Here is a 21977-nt window from a genome sequence, read left to right as displayed (position 1 = left end):
TGGCACCCGCTGAGGGGGGAGGGAGTGCTAGTCCCTCCTCCTCCAACTTTCAAGGTACTGGGGTGGGGTTGAGTTGGAGGGACCCCCCCCCCACTACTAGCCCACCAAGGCCAGCATTCGGGGTGGGGGGGGGGCTTGGGTTAGATCAGGCCCCCTGTTATGGGTCCCATTGGACCTGTGGCAGCAGCTGGGGGGAAAGTGAGGGGCAGGAGGACAGTGGTCCTACTGGACCACCAGGGAGTTTTTTGTATTTGTGTGCTGGGTTCACCGGACCCCTGGGACCTTACCGATTTGGGGGTATGTGGGGTCTGGGGGTCCACTGGACTCTAGGGCTGGCAGTGACAGTCTGGGTTGCCTGACCTGAGCAGGGGGGAGGAGGGAGAGGGAGCCTTAACCCTAATGCCAGCTCAGAGCTCGCGTAGGGTTAAGGCAGTGGGAGCATTGGAGTGTAGTTCTCTGATCATGAGAGCGGAATACCAATGATCTTATTTAAATGTGATTAAATGAGGTCTTTGGTATTCCCTGGTGAGCTCGTTGTTTGCCACGCTAGATCCCTTTGATCATTCTGCACAGGTAGTTGCTGATGCTAGTGTGAACTAGAGGCCTTTAGTTCCCATATTTACCTTTGATCATCTCCCTGTCTGAACGTTTTTTTGAGGCATTGTGTGATCACAGCATATTTTGAAGGCAGTGGGAGAAGCTGAAATAAAAGTGGTTTGAGGTATCCAGCTGCAGACATTGTATTACTGACTCCTACCGCTTGAACTTTGACGTGCAATTCACATCAGAGCCACTGAGCAGCTTTGCTTGGAGATTGCATACAAGCGGGCATCAAACTGCAATCCTGGATGGTTACAAACTAATCAAGTTTTTATGATACCCAATGAATAGGTATGGGATATACATGTATACATGGGGGCAGTGCTTGCAAATTTCTTTCCATCCCCTATTAAGCCTAGATACCTGACTGGTTTGTAGCCGTTCAGCATTGCAGCTTGACACCCTTGGCGATAGGCCATGAATTGAATATTCTCTGAGAACAAGAAGGCCATATCATTGTCATAACTGGGTTACATCATCTGAAGGAGTCCGGTGTGGACCCTGCCCAGCGTACTGTCTCTTTAAGAGGCCTTTGATAGCGTCACACTACACATTTGTGGGTGCCTTCTCGCTCAGCGTGCAAGCACTGGACCAGCAGTCTTCAGTTTTCTGCAGAGCAGAGAAGTAAAGTTTTGGTCTCTCCTCATTGTGTCAATCTTCTACTTTTTTTGGTTTCTTCATATTTTGTTGTTCTACTTCTTAATGTCCCTAGTACCTTTTGGCCCAGGTTTTTCTTTGTTTTTCTGCTCCAGAGGCTCTCTTAGGCCTCAGCTCTGGCCGGGTTGCATCGAACATTTTCAGGGATAAATGGCTTTTTTCTTGCTCACCATTGAGCCATTTGATTTGTGCATCATCTGTTTTCCCTTCCATGTCTCTGAAGGTTCCCAATGGCTTTAAGTACTGTTCCCAGTGCCCATACTGTTATCACCTCTCGCTTAGACTATTGTGACTTGCTTTTCACAGATCTCCCACTTAGCCATCTCTCTCCTCTTCAGTCTGTTCAAATTTCTGCTGCACGACTTATATTCCGCCAGTGTTGCTATGCTCATATTAGCCCTCTCCTCAAGTCACTTCACTGGCTCCCTATCTGTTTCCGCATACAGTTCAAACTCCTCTTATTGACTTATAAGTGCATTCACTCTGCAGCTCCTCAGTACCTCTCCACTCTCATCTCTCCCTACACTCCTCCCCAGGAACTCCGTTCACTGGGTAAATCTCTCTTATATGCACCCTTCTCCTCCACCGCTAACTCCAGACTCTGTTCCTTTTATCTTGCTGCACCATATGCCTGGAATAGACTTCTTGAGCCGGTACATCAAGCTCTGGCCATCTTCAAATCTAAGCTAAAAGCCCACCTTTTTGATGCTGCTTTTAACTTCTAACCCTTATTCACTTGTTCAGAACCCTTATTTTATCATCCTCACTTTAATATTCCCTTATCTCTTGTTTGTCCTGTTTGTCTGTCCTAATTAGATTGTAAGCTCTGTCGAGCAGGGACTGTCTCTTCATGTTCAAGTGTACAGTGCTGCGTACATCTAGTAGCACTATAGAAATGATTAGTAGTAGTAGTAATAGGGTAATATCTGGGACTGATCCCAATAACTGGTGTCTCCAGTGTTTAGGACCAGACCTGAATGATCATTCCTGTGTCCTCTGCCTACATATGCAAAAAAGGAGCCAGAGAGATCCAGTGCAAGAATTTTTGGTGCAAAGTTCTGTCCATCGACATCGACTTAGCCCCTATGGCTGCAGTGGCTATCTCTGACACTGGGAGCACACCAGCATTGAGGAGATCTTGTCTTGCCTCAGTTCAATCAATGCCTTCCATTACTTTGTGGAAGGTAAGCTCATTTCTGGAGAGAGAGCCTCTAGTTGTTCGCTTCATGCAAGGTTTGCTGTTGACAAAGCCCACTATCAAATCTCCTACTGTGTCATGGGACCTCAACATTGTCCTCACCCTGCTGATGAAAGCTCCTTTTGAGCCACTTGATTTCTGTTGCTACTAATTGGGTTTCTGCCAGGTACTTGGTGATCTGGATTGGCCACTGTTAGAAGCAAGATACTTGGCTAGATGGAGCATTGGTCTGACCCAGTATTATGTCATCTGAGTTAGGAGTTAAAAACAGCATCAAAAAGGTGGGCTTTTAGCTTAGATTTGACCTTATTTTTGGTGGCTGTCACTTCAGCTTGTATGGTCAGTGAGCTTTAGGCCCTAGTAGTGGATCCACTTTACACAAAGTTTCATCATAACAGAGTATCACTCCACATGCACAAGTTCTTTCCTAAGGAGGTGTATGGTCCTGTCTGAACCAGTCAGTCATTCTGACAACGTTCTTCCCAAAACTGCATGCCCACCCTAGCAAAAGTGCACTGCACACCTTGGACTGCAAGTGAGCCCTTAGCCTTCTATCTGGAGTGGACTAGTAGCCAAAAGCAAATGCACTTTATCCAGCTGGCTCGCAGATTGCATTTCTTTTGCTTATGCAAAGGTTGTGTCATGGCTCACAATGTCAGAGCCATGGCTGTGTTGGTAGCCCACATGAGGTCAGCTTCTGTTGACAAGGCTGCAATGTGGTCCTCAGTCCACATATTCACCTCTCACTGCTGCCTTGAGAATACTGGACAAAACAGCCAGTTTGGTCAGACAGTACTACAGAATCTGTTTGGTATCTAGAATCCAGCTCCACCCTCCTAGGCCGGTCCCGTTATTTTGGTTCCAGGCTGCACCTTCACAACCAGTTTGTATATAGTTTCAGGTTGATTGAATTCTTAGGCCTTGCTGTTGCAAGTTCCTGTTGTCCAGGCATTGTTGTTTTCAGTGAGCTTGGAAGCTAGGGATTACCAGTTGTGAGAATATGTCATGCTTGTCCTTGGAGAAAACGAAGTTACTTACCTGTAGTAGGTGTTCTTCGAGCACAGCAGGCCAATTATTCTCACAAACCCTCTCTCCTCCCCTTGGTGTTGACTTTTCCAGTTGTGTTATTAGACTGCTGGTCCCATGCTCACATGTCAGGAGGGAAGGCACCCGCTCGTGTGCTGTAGGGTGCTGTCAAAGGCCTCTTAAAGAGGTCGCTGGGCAGCATCTGCACCAGGCTTCGTCAGATGATATCACCCAGTTATGAGAATAATTGTCCTACTGTCCTCAGAGAACACTTGCTACAGGTAATTAACTTTGCTTTCATGATATATGATTTTTCAAGTTCTCATAAGTCACGTTTGAAAAACAGACCTCTTTGTTCTGAAAGGTTCACATATGTGTGAGTCCACAAAATAAAGCTGCATTTCTTCAGAATTATAGTGCTTACAAGTACTTTTTTTTTTTGGCAAGTGCTAATCAAAAGTCATAAATAAGAATGGTGTCATTCTGTATTTGTTATAGTCTTTGGAAATCTCATTGTTTTATTACAGAGAATTTCAAACAGATTATTTTTTGTGTGACTGCAATATACTGTGGCTGTTCCAATGGATAAAAGAAAGAAATGTCACTGTGAGAGAGACAAAATGTACCTACCCCAAGTCACTGCAGGACCAACTTGTGACTGGTATTGGACAAGAATTTCTAACATGTGGTAAGAGAAACAGTGAGGATTAAAGCATAAATAATTTACTCTCTAGAGTGTTTAAAGTGTCTTTGGTCAATATTCAGAAGTGCTTATACAGATAGAATTTACCTGTTCACTTGTGGGAATTATAAAAACAAAACTTAAGTTAGTATTCTATCAAAATGTATTAGTTCAAGATGAGGCGGTCCTAGGACTGCGCCTATCAGTTTTTCTGCGGCTGCAACCCCATTCATGCAGTCACATAGGCTCTTAACAATTATTGTAACTCTGCTATTACATAGATTTACAGCTGCACCAAAGGTGTAAATATATACATGTATTCTATGCATGTACACAATTTGTTTAAAAATTTGTGCATATATTGTAACTCCATCCAAATGACACCCCAGTAACACCTATGCTTGGCATGCATATAAGTGTCTGGCATATGTATTTATATGTACACATTTAACAATGCAATTTTAGATCCTGTTGCTGTGTGTGAAGCTTGCTTTACCTGCGAAAAAGGGCTTTATGAAGTTACTGAAGTATATAATTACCAAACCTTGGTGTTGGGCTTTCAGTGCAAATTCCTTTTTTAAAGCTGTAATAAACAGTTCCTCTTACCCTACTTCTCTACCCCCGAAATCTCAACCAGCATCCAGACCAATGTTTCAGCCTGCCTATCTGATATCGCTGCTTGGATTTCTCAACATCATCTGAAACTTAACATGGCCAAAACCGAGCTTCTTATCTTTCCCGCTAAACCTACCTCTCCTCTCCCCCCTTTATTTCTGTGGATGGCACTATCATTCTCCCCGTCTCATCGGCTCGTAACCTTGGGGTCATCTTTGACTTCTCTCTCTCCTTCTCTGCTCACATTCTGCAGATTGCCAAAACCTGTCGTTTCTTTCTCCATAACATCAGCAAAATCCGTCCCTTAATCTCTGAGCACTCTACCAGAACCCTTATCCACACTCTTATCGCCTCTCGTCTTGATTATTGTAACCTGCTTCTCATCAGCCTACTTCTTAGCCATTTCTCTCCTCTTCAGTCCAAAACTCTGCTGCGCTACTCATTTTCCGCCAAAGTCGCTATGCTCACATTAGCCCTCTCCTTAAGACACTTCACTGGCTCCCTATCTGTTTTCGCATTCAATTCAAACTTCTCTTACTAACCTATAAGTGCACTCATTCTGCCGCTCCCCAGTACCTCTCCACTCTTGTTTCTCCCTACGCCCCCCCCTTGGGTACTCCGTTCTGTAGATAAATCTCTCTTATCTGTCCCCTTCTCCTCTACTGCTAATTCCAGACTCCGTTCCTTTTATCTTGCTGCACCTCACGCTTGGAATAGACTACCCAAGCCTGTATGTCGAGCCCCGTCTCTGGCCGTTTTCAAGTCCAAACTTAAAGCCCACCTCTTTACCACTGCTTTCGACTCCTAACCACTACTCACTTGCCCTGTCCTTTTATCCTCACCTCTTTATTCCCTTACCCTTATTGTTCTGTCTGTCAACATGTCTTATCTAGATTGTAAGCTCTTTGAGCAGGGACTGTCTTTTTGTGTATGGTGTACAGCGCTGCGTATGCCTTGTAGCACTATAGAAATAAGTAGTAGTAGTAAATGCAAAACACTCTGGAATGCATTAAAATATTTGTCAAGGTTTATATATAGGGGGAAATACTTTTTAAAAAATGGATTTAGTCAGTTATTTAATTCTGTATAAAAGCTTGAATTTGGAACCACAAATTTAACAGGTGTTGAGGACAATTTATTATATTTTAGAGTCTTGGTATAGTCCCTATATCCAATATCAAAAGTCAGTAAGGTACCCAGCTGTCAGACTTATGAAACCAAATTGCACAACCAAACAAAAGCTGGATTTAAAGTTAGGTGATTGTGTGAATAGTACAACTCATAGAGGGGAAAAAAAGACCTCAGCAGTCTCTCACTAGAATTATCAGCGCAAATCCAGGATTCAGACTTCGATCAATGGTCTTTTTAAAATAACCTCCATCATATCACCAAAATTATATGTTTTAAAAAATTATTTTATAAAGTGTTGTGAAAATATTCTAAAAAAAATACTCACCACTCCTACAGATTTTACTTTTTAATTTGCCTTTATGAAATATGCATTTCCCAAAATACACAGAAGGAAAAGACAATATAGCAAATCAGGAAAAAAAAATAAAATATCTAATCATACATCAAGTTATAGCCCCATCAAGGGGGAAAGTAAGAAAACATAAGGAAAATTATTAAGATAAATCTAAGATCATGATCTTAAACAAAAGAGACTCAAAAAACATTTTTGGAACTCAAATACTGCCAGCTGGCCAGAAAGAAGTTAACTACTATGATCTTGCAAAACATTCTTGATATGAAGAATTATGAGTCCCCTGAAATGTAATATAATGTTTACAAGGGAAACAAATTTAAAAAGTAGCTCGAATAGCCAAAACCTGACTCCTTAAAGCCAAAAAAGCCTTCCTTGACAATTGAAAAGTAATGGTAAAGGAGGTAGTGTTCTATTGTGGATTAAAAACTGGTTAAAGGATAGAAAACAGAGGGTAGAGTTAAATGGTCAGTTTTCTCAATGGAGAAGGGTAGATAGTGGGATTCTGCAGGGTTCTGTGTTGGGACCGCTGCTTTTTAATATATTTATAAATGATTTAGATATGGGAATAACTAGTGAGGTAATTCACTTTGCCGACGACACAAAGTTATTCAAAGTTGATAAACTGCAAGAGGGTTGTGAAAATTACAAGGGGACCTTACGAGACTGGGAAACTGGGCATCCGAATGGCAGATGATGTTTAATGTGAGCAAGTGCAACGTGATGCATGAGGGAAAGAGGAACCAAAATTATAGCTACATAATGCAAGGTTCCATGTTGGGAGTCACCAACCAAGAAAGGGATCTAGGCGTCGTTATTGATGATAAATTGAAACCCACTGCTCAGTGTGGGGCAGTGGCTAAGAAAGCAAATAGAATGTTAGGTATTATTAGAAGAATGGAAAACAAAAATGAGGATGTTATAATGTATTTGTATCGGTCCATGGTGCAACCGCACCTCAAATATTGTGTTCAATTCTGGTCGCCGCATCTCAAAAAAGATATAGTGGAATTAGAAAAGGTACAGAGAAGGGCGATGAAAATGATAAAGGGGATGGGAAGATTTTCCTATGAGGAAAGGCTGAAGTGGCTACGGCTCTTCAGCTTGAAGAAAAGACGGATGAGCGGAGATATGATAGAGGTCTATAAAATAATGAGTGAAGTGGAATGGGTAGACGTGAATTGCTTGTTTACTCTTTCCAAAAATACTAGGACTAGGGGGCATTCGATTAAGCTACAAAGTAGTAAATTTAAAATGAATTGGAGAAAATCTTTCTTCACTCAACATGTAATTAAACTCTGGAATTCGTTGCCAGAGAATGTGGTAATGGTGATTAGCTTAGCGGGGTTTAAAAAAAGGTTTGGACTGCTTTTTAAAAGAAAAGTCCATAGACCATTATTAGAATGACTTGGGGATAATCCACTGCTTATTTTTGGGCTAAGTAGCATAAAAAATGTATTGAAATTTTTGGGGATCTTGCCAGGTATTTGTGACCTGGATTGGCCACTGTTGAAAACAGGATGCTGGGCTTGATGGACCTTTGGTCTGTCCCAGTGTGCCAATACTTATGTAGGTTGATGGAATGGACGACTAAGATTGCCATGTGCCTTGTACAAATTCAAGGCAAGTGACAGACCCAACCGTTCATTCTTAATTGGTAGAAAATGTTTGAGTTAACTGGTCCCATTGGAAATCACAAACTAAGGCTGAGTCATGTAGAAGGGTAACTAATGAGCAGCTGCCGTAAGACCAGAAATATTATGAGAGCAAGAGCCGTGGAGTTTACTCTGTAAATCAGATTCCTGGTGCTCCCTGTCAATGTGGGATGAAATCTTTAGCCACTCTGGAATTTATTAGAGTTTCAATGTACTGGAATTGGTGTGATGATTGCAAGGTTGATTTTGCATCGTTTATGATAAAAACCCAGTGGCTTTAGAAGTAGAATCAACATTTATAGGACTTACTGGCATCTTCAAAAGAACCCTTCATCAGCAATCTAGTTAAGGGAAAATATAGATTCTATTTCTTTAAAGGTGAGCAGCTACTGCTATTGTATATTTCTTAACTAACCATTGGGGCTACTGAGAGTTCAAAAAAACAGATCCAGTATTAATAATGCACTACAAAGCGGAAAAACCTCTTGTGCAGCTGGTGAGACGATATCAGTATGTGCATAACAAGTCTTCCACATTTAGAAGACTGGTGGTAGCTCCTCTTCTGGTAAAAGCTCATTTCTTGACTAAAAAACTGGAAAGAAAATGGAGAGGCTGTTTGGATGACCTGGATTTTAAAATTTAAGGAACAACAGGAAAGTGATAAAGACTAAGAAGGCATTTTTAAGTAATTAATTTATATAGATAAATCATCCAAAGGGTTATTTATAGCTGTATATTTTGGTAGGATTAGAGAAGTGAAAATTATGATCTGATACATTAGATCTCAAGGGAGATGTAAATTGATGAAGTTATGGTCCTGAGTATGTCTAATATTACAGGTTCTGTGTCGATGGAAAATTCTCTGGAGATAAGGGACCACTGTGTCCACAGTCAGTCTGGGAAACTTGAAGAAAACCATAGGTGAGATGAAAGTCTATGGAGCCCTTTTGCAAAGGCGTGCTGAAAAATAGCCTATGGTAGTGTAGAAGCATGTTTTGGGCGTGCACAGAATCATTTTTCAGCGCACCTGTAAAAAATGCCTTTTTAAAATTTTTGTTGAAAATGAACGTGTAGCAAAATGAAAATTGCCGTGCGTCCATTTTGTGTCTGAGACCTTACCACCAGCCATTGACCTAGCGGTAAAGTCTCACACGGTAACCGTGAGGTAATGGTCTATGTACGTAAAATGCTGATTACCACCCATGCATCAGAAAAGAAAAATATTTTACGGTGTGCTTAGCGGGCGCGCGTCAAAAATGAAATTACTGCAAGAGCCACGTGGTAGTCGTGCGGCAACTCAAAATTGACACACATTGGGCACACGTAGGTGCCTACGTGGCTTAGTAAAAGGGCCCCTTTGCCTGCTAGGCTCTTGGGCCATTTTGGATTTTGAAAATGGAGGATGAGATGATTCTGGATAGACGTTTGCATATTGATTAGTATCTCCTGGCCCAAGGAGTCATCAGAGTGTTTAAAATAATCAATAATTCATCTTCATTTGAAAATGCCATCTCTGGCTCTTCTTGTATGAGAATTATAGATCTATTGTAAATATTCCCTCTGTGTCTAAAGTTATTGAACAAGTGCTAGCACCTTAGTAATGAGACTTCTTAGAAATCTCCAGCGGTCTCCATTTACAACAGGCTTGGCTTTAGTACCAAGACTGTTTAAGTTTTTTTTTTGGTTTGGTTTATTTTTCCAGATGAGATGCTAATGCTGTTAGATAAACTTTTTTGATCTTAGATTTGTCCTTTCTTTTGACTTGGTTGATCACTTAGTTCTATTATTGCAGCAAGAATTTGGTATAAAAAATTGGATCCCATTATTTTTGTCTAAATGGCGTTCATATAAATTGGAGGATAAATTATTATCTGACCCTTGAAGCTTGGTGTATGAGATACTGCAGACCTCCCACTCCCCCTATTTTATTCAACACTAGCCTTTGAGCCCGTAAAAACGGGCTATTATAGGAAGGGGGGGGGGGTTGAAAGGCCCGCCCCCACCGCCGAGTTCGCCGCTGCCCCCCCCCCCCCGAGTTCGCGCCCCCCCCCCCCCCCCCCACCGAGCCGTCACCACCCACCTTCCACCCGGCCGGGCCCTCGCTCCGCTATTGAAACAGCGAGGGTCCGGGAACGCAGCACTGAGCTCTGCTGAGCTGCCGACGTCGGCCTTCGTTCTTCTTCTCTGCCTGTCCCGCCCTCGTGTGACGTAACGTCGTCGAGGGCGGGACAGAGGCAGAGAAGAAGAAGGAAGGGCGATGTCGGCAGCTCAGCAGAGCTCAGTGCTGCGTTCCCGGACCCTCGCTGTTTCAGTAGTGGAGCGAGGGCCCGACCGGGTAGAAGGTGGGTGGCGGCGGCGACTCGGGTGGGGGGAGTGTTAGACGGCGGTGTCCCTCCCTCAGCAATGCGTAGTACAGACCCTCTGTGTTCCGCCCCCCGTCATCACGTATTGACGTGGGGGCGGGGCAGAGAAGGTCTCTACTGCGCATTTGCGAGTGAGTACGGTCACTCGCCGTTTATATGTTTGATAGTTTTATATTCTTTATGCAATTTCTTCCAAAAAATTAGTTTCACATTTTTGATGTTCAGTTATTATATCCCTTAGAAAAAGACCAAAGTACAGTACTGAAGTTGAATTCATGTTTTACATAGATTAAACAATGGATTGTAAGGGGTGATCTTAAAACTGAGAGTTTCCTTGGATTGACTATTTTAAAGTGTCTGAAAACTGCATATGGTGCATCATACCCACTCTTCATTTCAGTCTGTTTTAGAATGGCAGTCCAGGTGGTTGTTATAAACCAGGTGGACTACTGCAATGCTCTTCTGACTGCTCTCTCCAAGAGACTTGTTTACAAATTACAAGTAATTTAAGATACCTCAGGCAAAGCTAAATTTGAGTTCCACACCAGGAACACACTTCCATTCTATTGATGGAATTTTAAATGATGACTTTTAAACTTTGAGAGGAATCGGCAGAACTAGTATGAACCAACTAGAACTTGAAGGTCCTGTCAAGCTGATTTATTGCAGATTCCAGCAGTAAGAGAAACTGTTGGTTAAACAAATAGAGTTTTATCCATGATCGGCCCAAAGTTCTGAAATGATATGATAGATAATCAAACATATAAATGGCAAGTGTCCGACTCATCTGCAAATGCGCAGTAGAGACTTCCCTCTCTGTCCCGCCTTCGCGTCAAGACGTGATGACGTCAGAGGGCGGAACAGAGAGGGAAACGGAGTTGGACTGTCGGATGCTGCCGCTGGAGCGATCTGCTGCTGCGTGCAGCGCTTTCACACGGAGGTGAGAGGCGCCGTCAGGTCAGTGCAGGGGGCCCGGCACGGAGGGGGAGGGAGCGGCGGCGAGGAGGGTAGCTGGAAATCTCGCCCGTTTTAACGGGCTTAACGGCTAGTTAAGACGAGGAGTGGCCTAGTGGTTAGGGTGGTGGACTTTAGTCCTGGGGAACTGAGTTTGATTCCCACTTCAGGCACGGGCAGCTCCTTGTGACTCTGGGCAAGTCACTTAACCCTCCATTTCCCCATGTAAGCCGCATTGAGCCTGCCATGAGTGGGAAAGCGTGGGGTACAAATGTAACAAAAATAAATATTACAGACTTTGCAAGTTTTAGAAAATCACTTAAAGCTTGGTTGTTCACATTTTATTCCTGGATTACCCTTTGTCCTGTGGCATCCCATAAGATTCATTTCTGGTCTTTCCCTGTTGAATAACTTTTTGTCTGTTCTTTCCACCTTCTTGCAAAACTTGAGCATGAGAGACAATATACAGATGTTTAGTGCTAGTGATTGCTGGGCCACAATATAAAAAAATCAAAATAAACTTCTTTTCTCTTCCCCCTGCTCCCCCCTCTCCCTCATCAGAATCTGAGATTCTCCGAGGACAAGCAGGCTGCTTGTTCTCACTGATGGGGTGACGTCCACGGCAGCCCCTCCAATCGGAAACTTCACTAGCAAAGTCCTTTGCTAGCCCTCGCGCGCCCGCGCGCACCGCGCATGCGCGGCCGTCTTCCCGCCCGAAACCGGCTCGAGCCGGCCAGTCTTCTTTTGTCCGCACTCGGTACGGTCGTGTTTTCGCCGTGTCGAGCCCCGGAAAGTCGACCTCGCGCGTCCAATTTGTTTGAACGTGTTTTTTTCCTTCGGGAAAGCTTTGTCCTAGTCGGGAAGTGCTCCGGAAACCCCCCGCCGGGTTTCGTGTAAATCCTCCCCGTACTTCCAGCTTTTTTGCCCCGGTAAGTTTTCTTTCGTCGTCGGGGTAGGCCTCTTTTCGGCCTCGGTCGAGATTTTTTCTCCCTCTAAATTTGGTGCTTCAAATTTCGCCATTTCGGCTTTTGATTTCGCCGGCGTGATTTTTCCGCCCATGACATCGAAGCCTTCCAGCGGCTTCAAGAAGTGCACCCAGTGCGCCCGGGTTATCTCGCTCACTGATCGACACTCGTCGTGTCTTCAGTGTCTGGGGGCCGAGCACCGCCCTCAGAACTGCAGTCTGTGTTCCCTGCTTCAAAGGCGGACTCAGGTAGCGAGACTAGCCCAGTGGAACGTGTTGTTCTCGGGCTCTTCGTCGGCATCGGCACCGGGATCTTCGAGTGCATCGACGTCGTCAGCGTCCAGACCATCTTCCTCGGCCGCCCCTGCATCGAGTGCATCGAGGCATCGGGCCTCTGCATCGGCGCCGAGACATCGGATAGCTGCATCGACGTCGGTGGTACCAGGACCTCGTCTGCTGATGTCGTCGGACGGTGGTGCATCGGGTGGAGTGCAGGTGAGGGCTGTCCATTCCCCTGCTGGTGGCGGTGAGCCCTCGGGTGGGTCTCCGCCTACCCTGAGGGCTCCTGCGGTACAGCCCCCCCGAGATCGACCTTCTTCAGTCTCGGCCCCGAGGAAGCGACGGGTGGATTCGACGTCCTCCTCGTCGGTGCCGGGGAGCTCCGGTGACATGCTTCGGAAGAAATCGAAGAAGCATCGACACCGGTCTCCTCCCCGTGTCGGCACCGAGAGCTCTGGGTCGCCGAGGGATTCGGCACCCAGCAGGCATCGGCACCGAGAGGACCGCTCACCCTCTGTTCAGGAGGTGTCGATGCGCTCCGCTCTGGACAGCCCGGAACAGCCTCCACGCCCGGAACAGGTACTGACGTCGACGCCTGCATCGACCTCTCAGCCTTTCTCTGCAGCCGCTCTAAACGAGAGCCTCCGGGCCGTTCTCCCAGAGATTCTGGGAGAGCTGTTGCGCCCTACCCCTCCGGTACCGGCGGTGCTTGCGCCACCGGTACCGTCGAGCGTGGCGCCGGCTGGCCCATCGCCCAGGTTGAGGTCCCCGACGTCGGTACCGCGTGCGGTACCGACCGCGGCCACCTCCCAGGAAGGCTCCCCGACTACGTCGGCGGAGGGAGCTTCGCCGATGCGGGCGAGGGAGTCTACCTCTCGACGCCCCCATCGTGGACGGGGTTCCACGGAGTCGAGCAGGGCGAGGGTGCAGACACAGGTCCGTGAACTTGTGTCTGACACCGAGGGTGAGGCCTCGTGGGAGGAAGAGGAAGATCCCAGATATTTCTCTGACGAGGAGTCTGGGGGTCTTCCGTCTGATCCCACTCCCTCTCCTGAGAGACAGCTTTCTCCTCCCGAGAGTCTGTCTTTTGCCTCCTTTGTCCGGGAGATGTCTACGGCCATCCCCTTCCCGGTGGTTGTGGAGGACGAGCCCAGGGCTGAAATGTTTGAGCTCCTGGACTATCCTTCTCCACCTAAGGAAGCGTCCACTGTTCCCTTGCACCATGTCCTGAAGAAGACATTGCTTGCGAACTGGACCAAACCATTAACTAATCCCCACATTCCCAAGAAGATCGAGTCCCAGTACCGGATCCATGGGGACCCAGAGCTGATGCGCACTCAGTTGCCTCATGACTCTGGAGTTGTGGATTTGGCCCTAAAGAAGGCTAAGAGTTCTAGGGAACATGCTTCGGCGCCCCCGGGCAAGGACGCTAGAACCTTAGACTCCTTTGGGAGGAAGGCCTACCATTCCTCTATGCTCGTGTCCAAGATCCAGTCTTACCAGCTCTACACGAGCATACACATGCGGAATAATGTGCGGCAGTTGGCGGGCTTGGTTGATGCTCTTCCCCCTGAGCAAGCCAAGCCTTTTCAGGAGGTGGTCAGGCAGCTGAAGGCGTGCAGAAAATTCCTGGCCAGAGGAGTTTATGACACTTTTGATGTTGCGTCCAGGGCCGCTGCTCAAGGTGTGGTGATGCGCAGGCTCTCATGGCTGCGTGCCGCCGACCTGGAGAATAGAATCCAGCAGCGGATTACGGACTTGCCTTGCCGTGCGGATAACATTTTTGGCGAAAAAGTCGAGCAGGTGGTAGAGTCTCTCCACCAGCGGGACACCGCATTCGACAAGTTCGCCCGCCGGCAGCCTTCAGCTTCTACCTCTACAGGTAGACGATTTTTCGGGGGAAGGAAGACTGTTCCCTATACTTCTGGCAAGCGTAGGTACAATCCTCCTTCCCGACAGCCTGCGGCCCAGGCTAAGCCCCAGCGCGCTCGCTCTCGTCAGCAGCGTGCGAATCAGCAAGGCCCCGCGGCTCCCCAGCAAAAGCAAGGGGCGAGCTTTTGACTGGCTCCAGCAGAGCATAGCCGACATCCAAGTGTCAGTGCCGGGCGACCTGCCTGTCGGAGGGAGGTTGAAAGCTTTTCACCAAAGGTGGCCTCTTATAACCTCCGATCAGTGGGTTCTCCAAATAGTCCGGCAAGGATACACCCTCAATTTGGCCTCTCAACCTCCAAATTGTCCACCGGGAGCTCAGTCCTACAGCTTCCAGCACAAGCAGGTACTTGCAGAGGAACTCTCCGCCCTTCTCAGCGCCAATGCGGTCGAGCCCGTGCCATCCGGGCAAGAAGGGCTGGGGTTCTATTCCAGGTACTTCCTTGTGGAAAAGAAAACAGGGGGGATGCGTCCCATCCTAGACCTAAGGGCCCTGAACAAATATCTCGTAAAAGAAAAGTTCAGGATGCTTTCCCTGGGCACCCTTCTCCCCATGATTCAGCAAAACGATTGGCTATGCTCTCTGGACTTGAAGGATGCCTACACACACATCCCGATACTGCCAGCTCACAGACAGTATCTGCGATTTCAGCTGGGCGCACGCCACTTCCAGTACTGTGTGCTACCCTTTGGGCTCGCCTCTGCGCCCAGGGTGTTCACAAAGTGCCTAGCTGTGGTAGCAGCGGCGCTTCGCAGGCTGGGGGTGCACGTGTTCCCATATCTCGACGATTGGCTGGTGAAGAACACATCCGAGGCAGGAGCCCTGCAGTCCATGCAGATGACTATTCGCCTCCTGGAGCTACTGGGGTTTGTGATAAATTACCCAAAGTCCCATCTTCTCCCAGTGCAGAAACTCGAATTCATCGGAGCCCTGCTGGATTCTCGGACGGCTCGCGCCTATCTCCCAGAGGCGAGGGCCAACAACTTGTTGTCCCTCGTCTCGCGGGTGCGAGCGTCCCAGCAGATCACAGCTCGGCAGATGTTGAGATTGCTGGGCCACATGGCTTCCACAGTTCATGTGACTCCCATGGCCCGCCTTCACATGAGATCTGCTCAATGGACCCTAGCCTCCCAGTGGTATCAGGCCGCCGGGGGTCTAGAGGACGTGATCCACCTGTCCACGAGTTTTCTCGAATCCCTGTATTGGTGGACGATTTGCTCCAATTTGACTCTGGGACGTCCCTTCCAAATTCCTCAGCCTCAAAAAGTGCTGACCACGGATGCGTCTCTCCTGGGATGGGGAGCTCATGTCGATGGGCTTCACACCCAAGGAAGGTGGTCCCTCCAAGAAAGCGATCTACAGATCAATCTTCTGGAGTTGCGAGCGATCTGGAACGCTCTGAAGGCTTTCAGAGATCGGCTGTCCCACCAAATTATCCAAATTCAGACAGACAATCAGGTTGCCATGTACTATGTCAACAAGCAGGGGGGCACCGGATCTCGCCCCCTGTGTCAGGAAGCCGTCAGCATGTGGCTCTGGGCTCGCCGTCAAGGCATGGTGCTCCAAGCCACATATCTGGCAGGCGTAAACAACAGTCTGGCCGACAGGTTGAGCAGGATTATGCAACCTCACGAGTGGTCGCTCAATTCCCGTGTGGTGCGACAGATCTTCCAGGCGTGGGGCACCCCCCTGGTGGATCTCTTCGCATCTCAAGTGAACCACAAGGTCCCTCAGTTCTGTTCCAGGCTTCAGGCCCACGGCAGACTGGCGTCGGATGCCTTCCTCCTGGATTGGGGGGAAGGTCTGCTGTATGCTTATCCTCCCATTCCTCTGGTGGGGAAGACTTTGTTGAAACTCAAGCAAGACCGAGGCACCATGATTCTGATTGCTCCCTTTTGGCCGCGTCAGATCTGGTTCCCTCTTCTTCTGGAGTTATCCTCCGAAGAACCGTGGAGATTGGAGTGTTTTCCGACCCTCATCACGCAGGACGAAGGGGCTCTGCTGCATCCCAACCTCCAGTCCCTGGCTCTCACGGCCTGGATGTTGAGGGCGTAGACTTTGCCTCTTTGGGTCTGCCAGAGGGTGTCTCCCGCATCTTGCTTGCTTCCAGGAAAGACTCCACTAAGAGAAGTTACTTCTTTCATTGGAGGAGGTTTGCCGTCTGGTGTGACAGCAAGGCCCTAGATCCTCGCTCTTGTCCTACACAGACCCTGCTTGAATACCTTCTCCACTTGTCTGAGTCTGGTCTGAAGACCAACTCCGTAAGGGTTCACCTTAGTGCAATCAGTGCATACCATTACCAAGTGGAAGGTAAGCCGATCTCAGGACAGCCTTTAGTTGTTCGCTTCATGAGAGGTTTGCTTTTGTCAAAGCCCCCTGTCAAGCCTCCTACAGTGTCATGGGATCTCAATGTCGTTCTCACCCAGCTGATGAAACCTCCTTTCGAGCCACTGAATTCCTGCCATCCGAAGTACTTGACCTGGAAGGTCATTTTCTTGGTGGCAGTTACCTCGGCTCGTAGAGTCAGTGAGCTTCAGGCCCTGGTAGCCCAGGCCCCTTACACCAAATTTCATCACAACAGAGTAGTCCTCCGCACTCACCCTAAGTTTCTGCCAAAGGTTGTGTCGGAGTTCCATCTGAACCAGTCAATTGTCTTGCCAACATTCTTTCCCCGTCCTCATTCCTGCCCTGCTGAACGTCAGCTGCACACATTGGACTGCAAGAGAGCATTGGCCTTCTATCTGGAGCGGACACAGCCCCACAGACAGTCCGCCCAATTGTTTGTTTCTTTTGATCCCAACAAGAGGGGAGTGGCTGTAGGGAAACGCACCATATCCAATTGGCTAGCAGATTGCATTTCCTTCACTTACGCCCAGGCTGGGCTGGCTCTTGAGGGTCATGTCACGGCTCATAATGTTAGAGCCATGGCAGCGTCGGTAGCCCACTTGAAGTCAGCCACCATGGAGGAAATTTGCAAAGCTGCGACGTGGTCATCTGTCCACACATTCACATCTCATTACTGCCTGCAGCAGGATACCCGACGTGACAGTCGGTTCGGGCAGTCAGTTCTTCAGAACCTGTTTGGGCTTTAGGATCCAACTCCACCCCCCGAGGGCCCTGTTTGTTCTGTTCCAGGCTACACTCTCAGTTAGTTGGTAAATTTTTAGGTCAATCTCAGTTATGTCCTCGCCGTTGCGAGGCCCAATTGACCAATGTTGTTGTTTTGAGTGAGCCTGGGGGCTAGGGATACCCCATCAGTGAGAACAAGCAGCCTGCTTGTCCTCGGAGAAAGCGAATGCTACATACCTGTAGAAGGTATTCTCCGAGGACAGCAGGCTGATTGTTCTCACAAACCCGCCCGCCTCCCCTTTGGAGTTGTGTCTTCCCTTGAAGTGTATTGTCTTGCTACATACTGGACTGGCCGGCTCGAGCCGGTTTCGGGCGGGAAGACGGCCGCGCATGCGCGGTGCGCGCGGGCGCGCGAGGGCTAGCAAAGGACTTTGCTAGTGAAGTTTCCGATTGGAGGGGCTGCCGTGGACGTCACCCCATCAGTGAGAACAATCAGCCTGCTGTCCTCGGAGAATACCTTCTACAGGTATGTAGCATTCGCTTTATCTGAGCCTACAAGGGCTTCAATTAAAGGAAAAGGAATTTACAAATGAACAAGTCTCCATTTTCTTTCAAAACGCCTTTAAATTCAACATTATCCTTAATTCCAAAAGTAGTGAGTTCCATAAACAAGGATGAGCAATAGCAGCCGTATGATTTCACAGCCTCAGACAATCCCTAATTCTGGGAGTGCAGGGGTCTCCCTGCATGAAAGGTAAAGGAATTATTAGCTGAAATATTGTAACTCGCTATAGCCTCTTTATGAGCTGCTTTATTGTCACTTGAGATTCAAATTCAGTAGTATGTTGTCTGATATGTAAGTATCGTAGGGAAATGGTGCCCCAGTATTTGGTGGAACATTTGCAGACATACAAACCAGGTTATCAATTAATGTTCCTGTTTAACTCTAGTAATTGTGTTTCTAGTAGCGAAGGAGTTTTGTTTAGTTTGATCACATGCACCTTGTTTTTTTGGTGTGGTCTCTGGCTTGTAGAAAAAAATGGTGAGGAAACAAAGCATTTCAGGATGATGAAAGGTTGAAGAAGCAGCTGAAAATTTGTGTTTTATGCAATATGTTTCTTCTGTATTGGGAGGGAAGGTGTGGGGTAGGCTGAAAGGGGGATAGGATTAATGTCTGTTTATTGTTTAAGATTGTTATATTTGCACCCAAGACTGTAAAACTGTTTATTAAAAGCTGCGGGTTATAAGAACTTGTATTAAATTAAATTTTGACAATCTCAACACATAACTAAGATCTTACATATAGATCAAGCTGTCACTGGAAGCCAGTGCAAGCCTTGTAACATCAGAGAATTATGTTCTTGCAGCTTTACCCTGGTAAGGAGCCAAGTGGCAATATTTTGAATCATCCGTAAAGCCCTTGTTATCACAGGAAGACCAAACAAGCTGCATTACAGTAATCTACTGAAGATAATAGGTGCTGTAACAGCTAATGGAAATCATAAGTGGAAATATGGAAGCAACCACTGCAAAAGTCAAAGCTTATAAAATGCTTTTGCTTAGGATTGACACCACTAATAATTATAGCAGCCCAGATACAAAGGTCATATGCTTGATCTGATATATTTTCCTAAAAAATGTTTAAGTAGAGTTAGGGATGCATTTTGCAAAGTTAAGCTGTATATACAGTATATCTATCTGGTGAAAATAAAATGTAAGATTAATGTTTATCTTTGTGATTGAAACTTCCCTTGCTGAGAAATGAGATATGATGCTCATACAGCAAGGTTTTGTTTGCATTTTTAAAAGAGGGGTTTATAATTTAATGAATATCAATTCTGTAGCAATCTGAATTCAGTTATTTCATACGGCCTGAGAACCAATTAAATGGGAATATCGCTTCTGCCAACTTTAGCCTGAGGGTTGAGTTTTTGTTGCATGACTATTATAGCCGTAAGAGCTGTCAAAAATCTGAATCATACACATAATTGCCTGTAAAGAAGTGTCACAGTTAGTCTGTCCAGGCTCTTACTCAGACACACTTGTGGGCAATAAACTTAGTGCAGTCACTCTTTAATTTAAATCCACACATAGCAATTCTCAGTATGCCAGAATATCTCCAATACTCACAGACAATGGCATTCAATGTAGATTCTCACAAGCTGAGATGGCTATGAGCCAGCTCTGTTTTTGCAGTAGCTTAAGCACCACTCTCGCAACAGAAGCCACAGCACAAAATGGCCACAATAACCCTTATTTGGGAATGTGTCCATTTTTTAACACAGCTGTGCTGAATGTCTTGACCACATCCATTGACAACAAATTCCACAGCTTAATTGTGCATTGAATGGAAAAAAAAATACTTTATCTAATGTGAGTAGCAATTTTAGAAAATCCATTACTTGCACACCTGCATCCACAGCAAATACAGTTTTAAAGGAGTCTTGGTATAAGTGTACATTTTAGAATGGCAGTACACATATATTTAAAAAAAAAATCCTCATTGGTTTTTATACCTCCTCTGAAGCATGCATAAGATTGTCAGCTTCTTTCTACTTCTTTTACTGATGATAATTTGCTTGAACGTTTGGAACGCCTTACGCAGAGAGACTGTTGATACTTTAGCCTGAGTTTAATATAGATTGAAAGTTTGTAGAAATTCAGATAGTTCAGAAGGAGAAGAGAGCTATGCTGGAGATGGAAGGAGGTTGAGTTTCTGGTGAGCAGACTCCAGAGAGATAGACCAAGTTGGGCTGGAAACCCTGGGACTTGGACCCTGAAGAAAAGGTCCATAAAGAATGAACAGATAAGAGTTAAAAGTATTGGACACTTCTTGGTTATACCACTTTGTGTATCGTTCAAGATGAACAAATATACAAATTCTTTTTACTCCATTCAAGACTCCTGAGGCAGGCCTGTGGTCGAAACACAGTACTGTGCCGAGTCTACAATAAAGTATACTCTTTTACACACCATCATAGTCTCGACGTCCTGAAGTCATTGGTCCACTTCCCAATTCTACGTGTCTCTCAACTATAGTCTGATACGTTATCTCACATTAGAACTTGTATTTATATGATAGATATCTGGATTGTATTTCATAGGCTCAAATTAAACAAGAGCAAAGGTTTTATGGTTGGGTTCTAAATCAGATACAAGATATATTGAGTCTGTATCCCTAGATGGTAGTCGGTTTTCTCTGGATCTTCAACTTCTGGGGGTGGAGATGGACCATTTATTGTCTATTTAGTGTCATACTCAGTCTGCCATTAGACTCTCTTTTGTAATGCTGAGAAAGTTGAGGATTTTTAGAAAATATTTCAACTTAGAGGTTTACAGGATTTTGGCTTAGTCTTTAATTCTTCCTAAATTGTATTATTGCAATCTTACATTAGCTATCTGTTCTTAATCACTTATCCACTGCGTACAATTGATTCAAAATTCTACTGCATTATCTAGATTTGAGTCACTTCAGTCTTATTACTCCAAACTTCATTGGTTACCTGTTACTACTACTACTACTACTATTAAACATTTCTATAGAGCTACTAGACTTACGCAGCGCTGTACAAATTAACATGAAAAGACAGTCCCTGCTCAACAGAGCTTACAATCTAAATTGGACAGACGAACAGACAGATAGGGGTGGGGAAATTGCAGTGGTAGGGGTGATAAGTGAGGGTGTTGAGTAAGAGAGTCATGGTTAGGAGTCGAAAGCAGTAGCAAAGAGGTGGGCTTTAAGCCTAGACTTGAAGACAGCCAGAGTCACTGAGCCTGACATACTGGCTCAGTACGTACCTGTTGCTGAGAAAATTTAGTTTAAACTAGGTATTCCCATCTTTAAAATTCTTTCTGGGAAATTCCTGACTATGGGCTTCTTGTACAAAGCCATGCTAGCAATTCCTGTGCGGTAAATGAGAGGAAGCCCATTCAATTCCTATGGACTTCCTCTCATTTGCCGCATGGGAATCACTAGATGGACATTTAAAATGTCTGTTTTGCTGTGTGTTGTATATTCCTGCTAGAGAATGACACAGGTTCGAGGATGCTCTGTTAACCACTGGGACAGAGCTCGTGGGGACTGAGCCCACAGGCATGGGGTGGGGATGGGGATGAGGACAAACTTTGTCCCCATCCCTGTATCATTCTCTAATGCAGACAACAATGTTTTGATTTTTTAGAAAAACAAGCAAAAGTGTTGGCCAAAACTGGTAAAACTTGCACAGAGGATCCTGTGCATTCCTGCTACCAGCATGTCTACTGAAAGGACATTTTCTGTTGTGGGAAGGACTGTGGAAGGCAGGAGAGCTAGACTGAATCCTGAGATTGTTGATGACTTATTATTCATCCACTGGTTAAATAATCACAGTGCTTCGTAGAGCATATTTCTCCCCCGCTAGAGCATACAGAGTGGGGTTGTATTTTGTAGCCCTGGGCATTTTACCAGGGTGGATTAGGTTTCCTTGGGGTAGTAGAAGTCAGCTATTGTTGGGGTTGGAAAA

At 46.0% G+C, this 21977-nt stretch overlaps 1 protein-coding gene across 1 annotated transcript in view; it reads left to right on the top strand.

Moving 5' to 3' along the window:
* Positions 1-21977, top strand: part of ADGRA3 (adhesion G protein-coupled receptor A3) — a 203271-nt gene that overhangs the window by 68521 nt on the left and 112773 nt on the right. The window contains exon 6 of the mRNA XM_030191235.1: positions 4009-4169. Within this exon, the coding sequence (XP_030047095.1) occupies positions 4009-4169 (161 nt within the window). The remainder of the gene's footprint in view (positions 1-4008; positions 4170-21977) is intronic.

The sequence above is a fragment of the Microcaecilia unicolor genome, chromosome 2, assembly GCF_901765095.1.
Source record: "Microcaecilia unicolor chromosome 2, aMicUni1.1, whole genome shotgun sequence".
Taxonomy (NCBI): Eukaryota; Metazoa; Chordata; class Amphibia; order Gymnophiona; family Siphonopidae; genus Microcaecilia; species Microcaecilia unicolor.
Note: the sequence above shows the minus strand (reverse complement) of the source record. Positions and strands in the feature narration are given on the sequence as shown.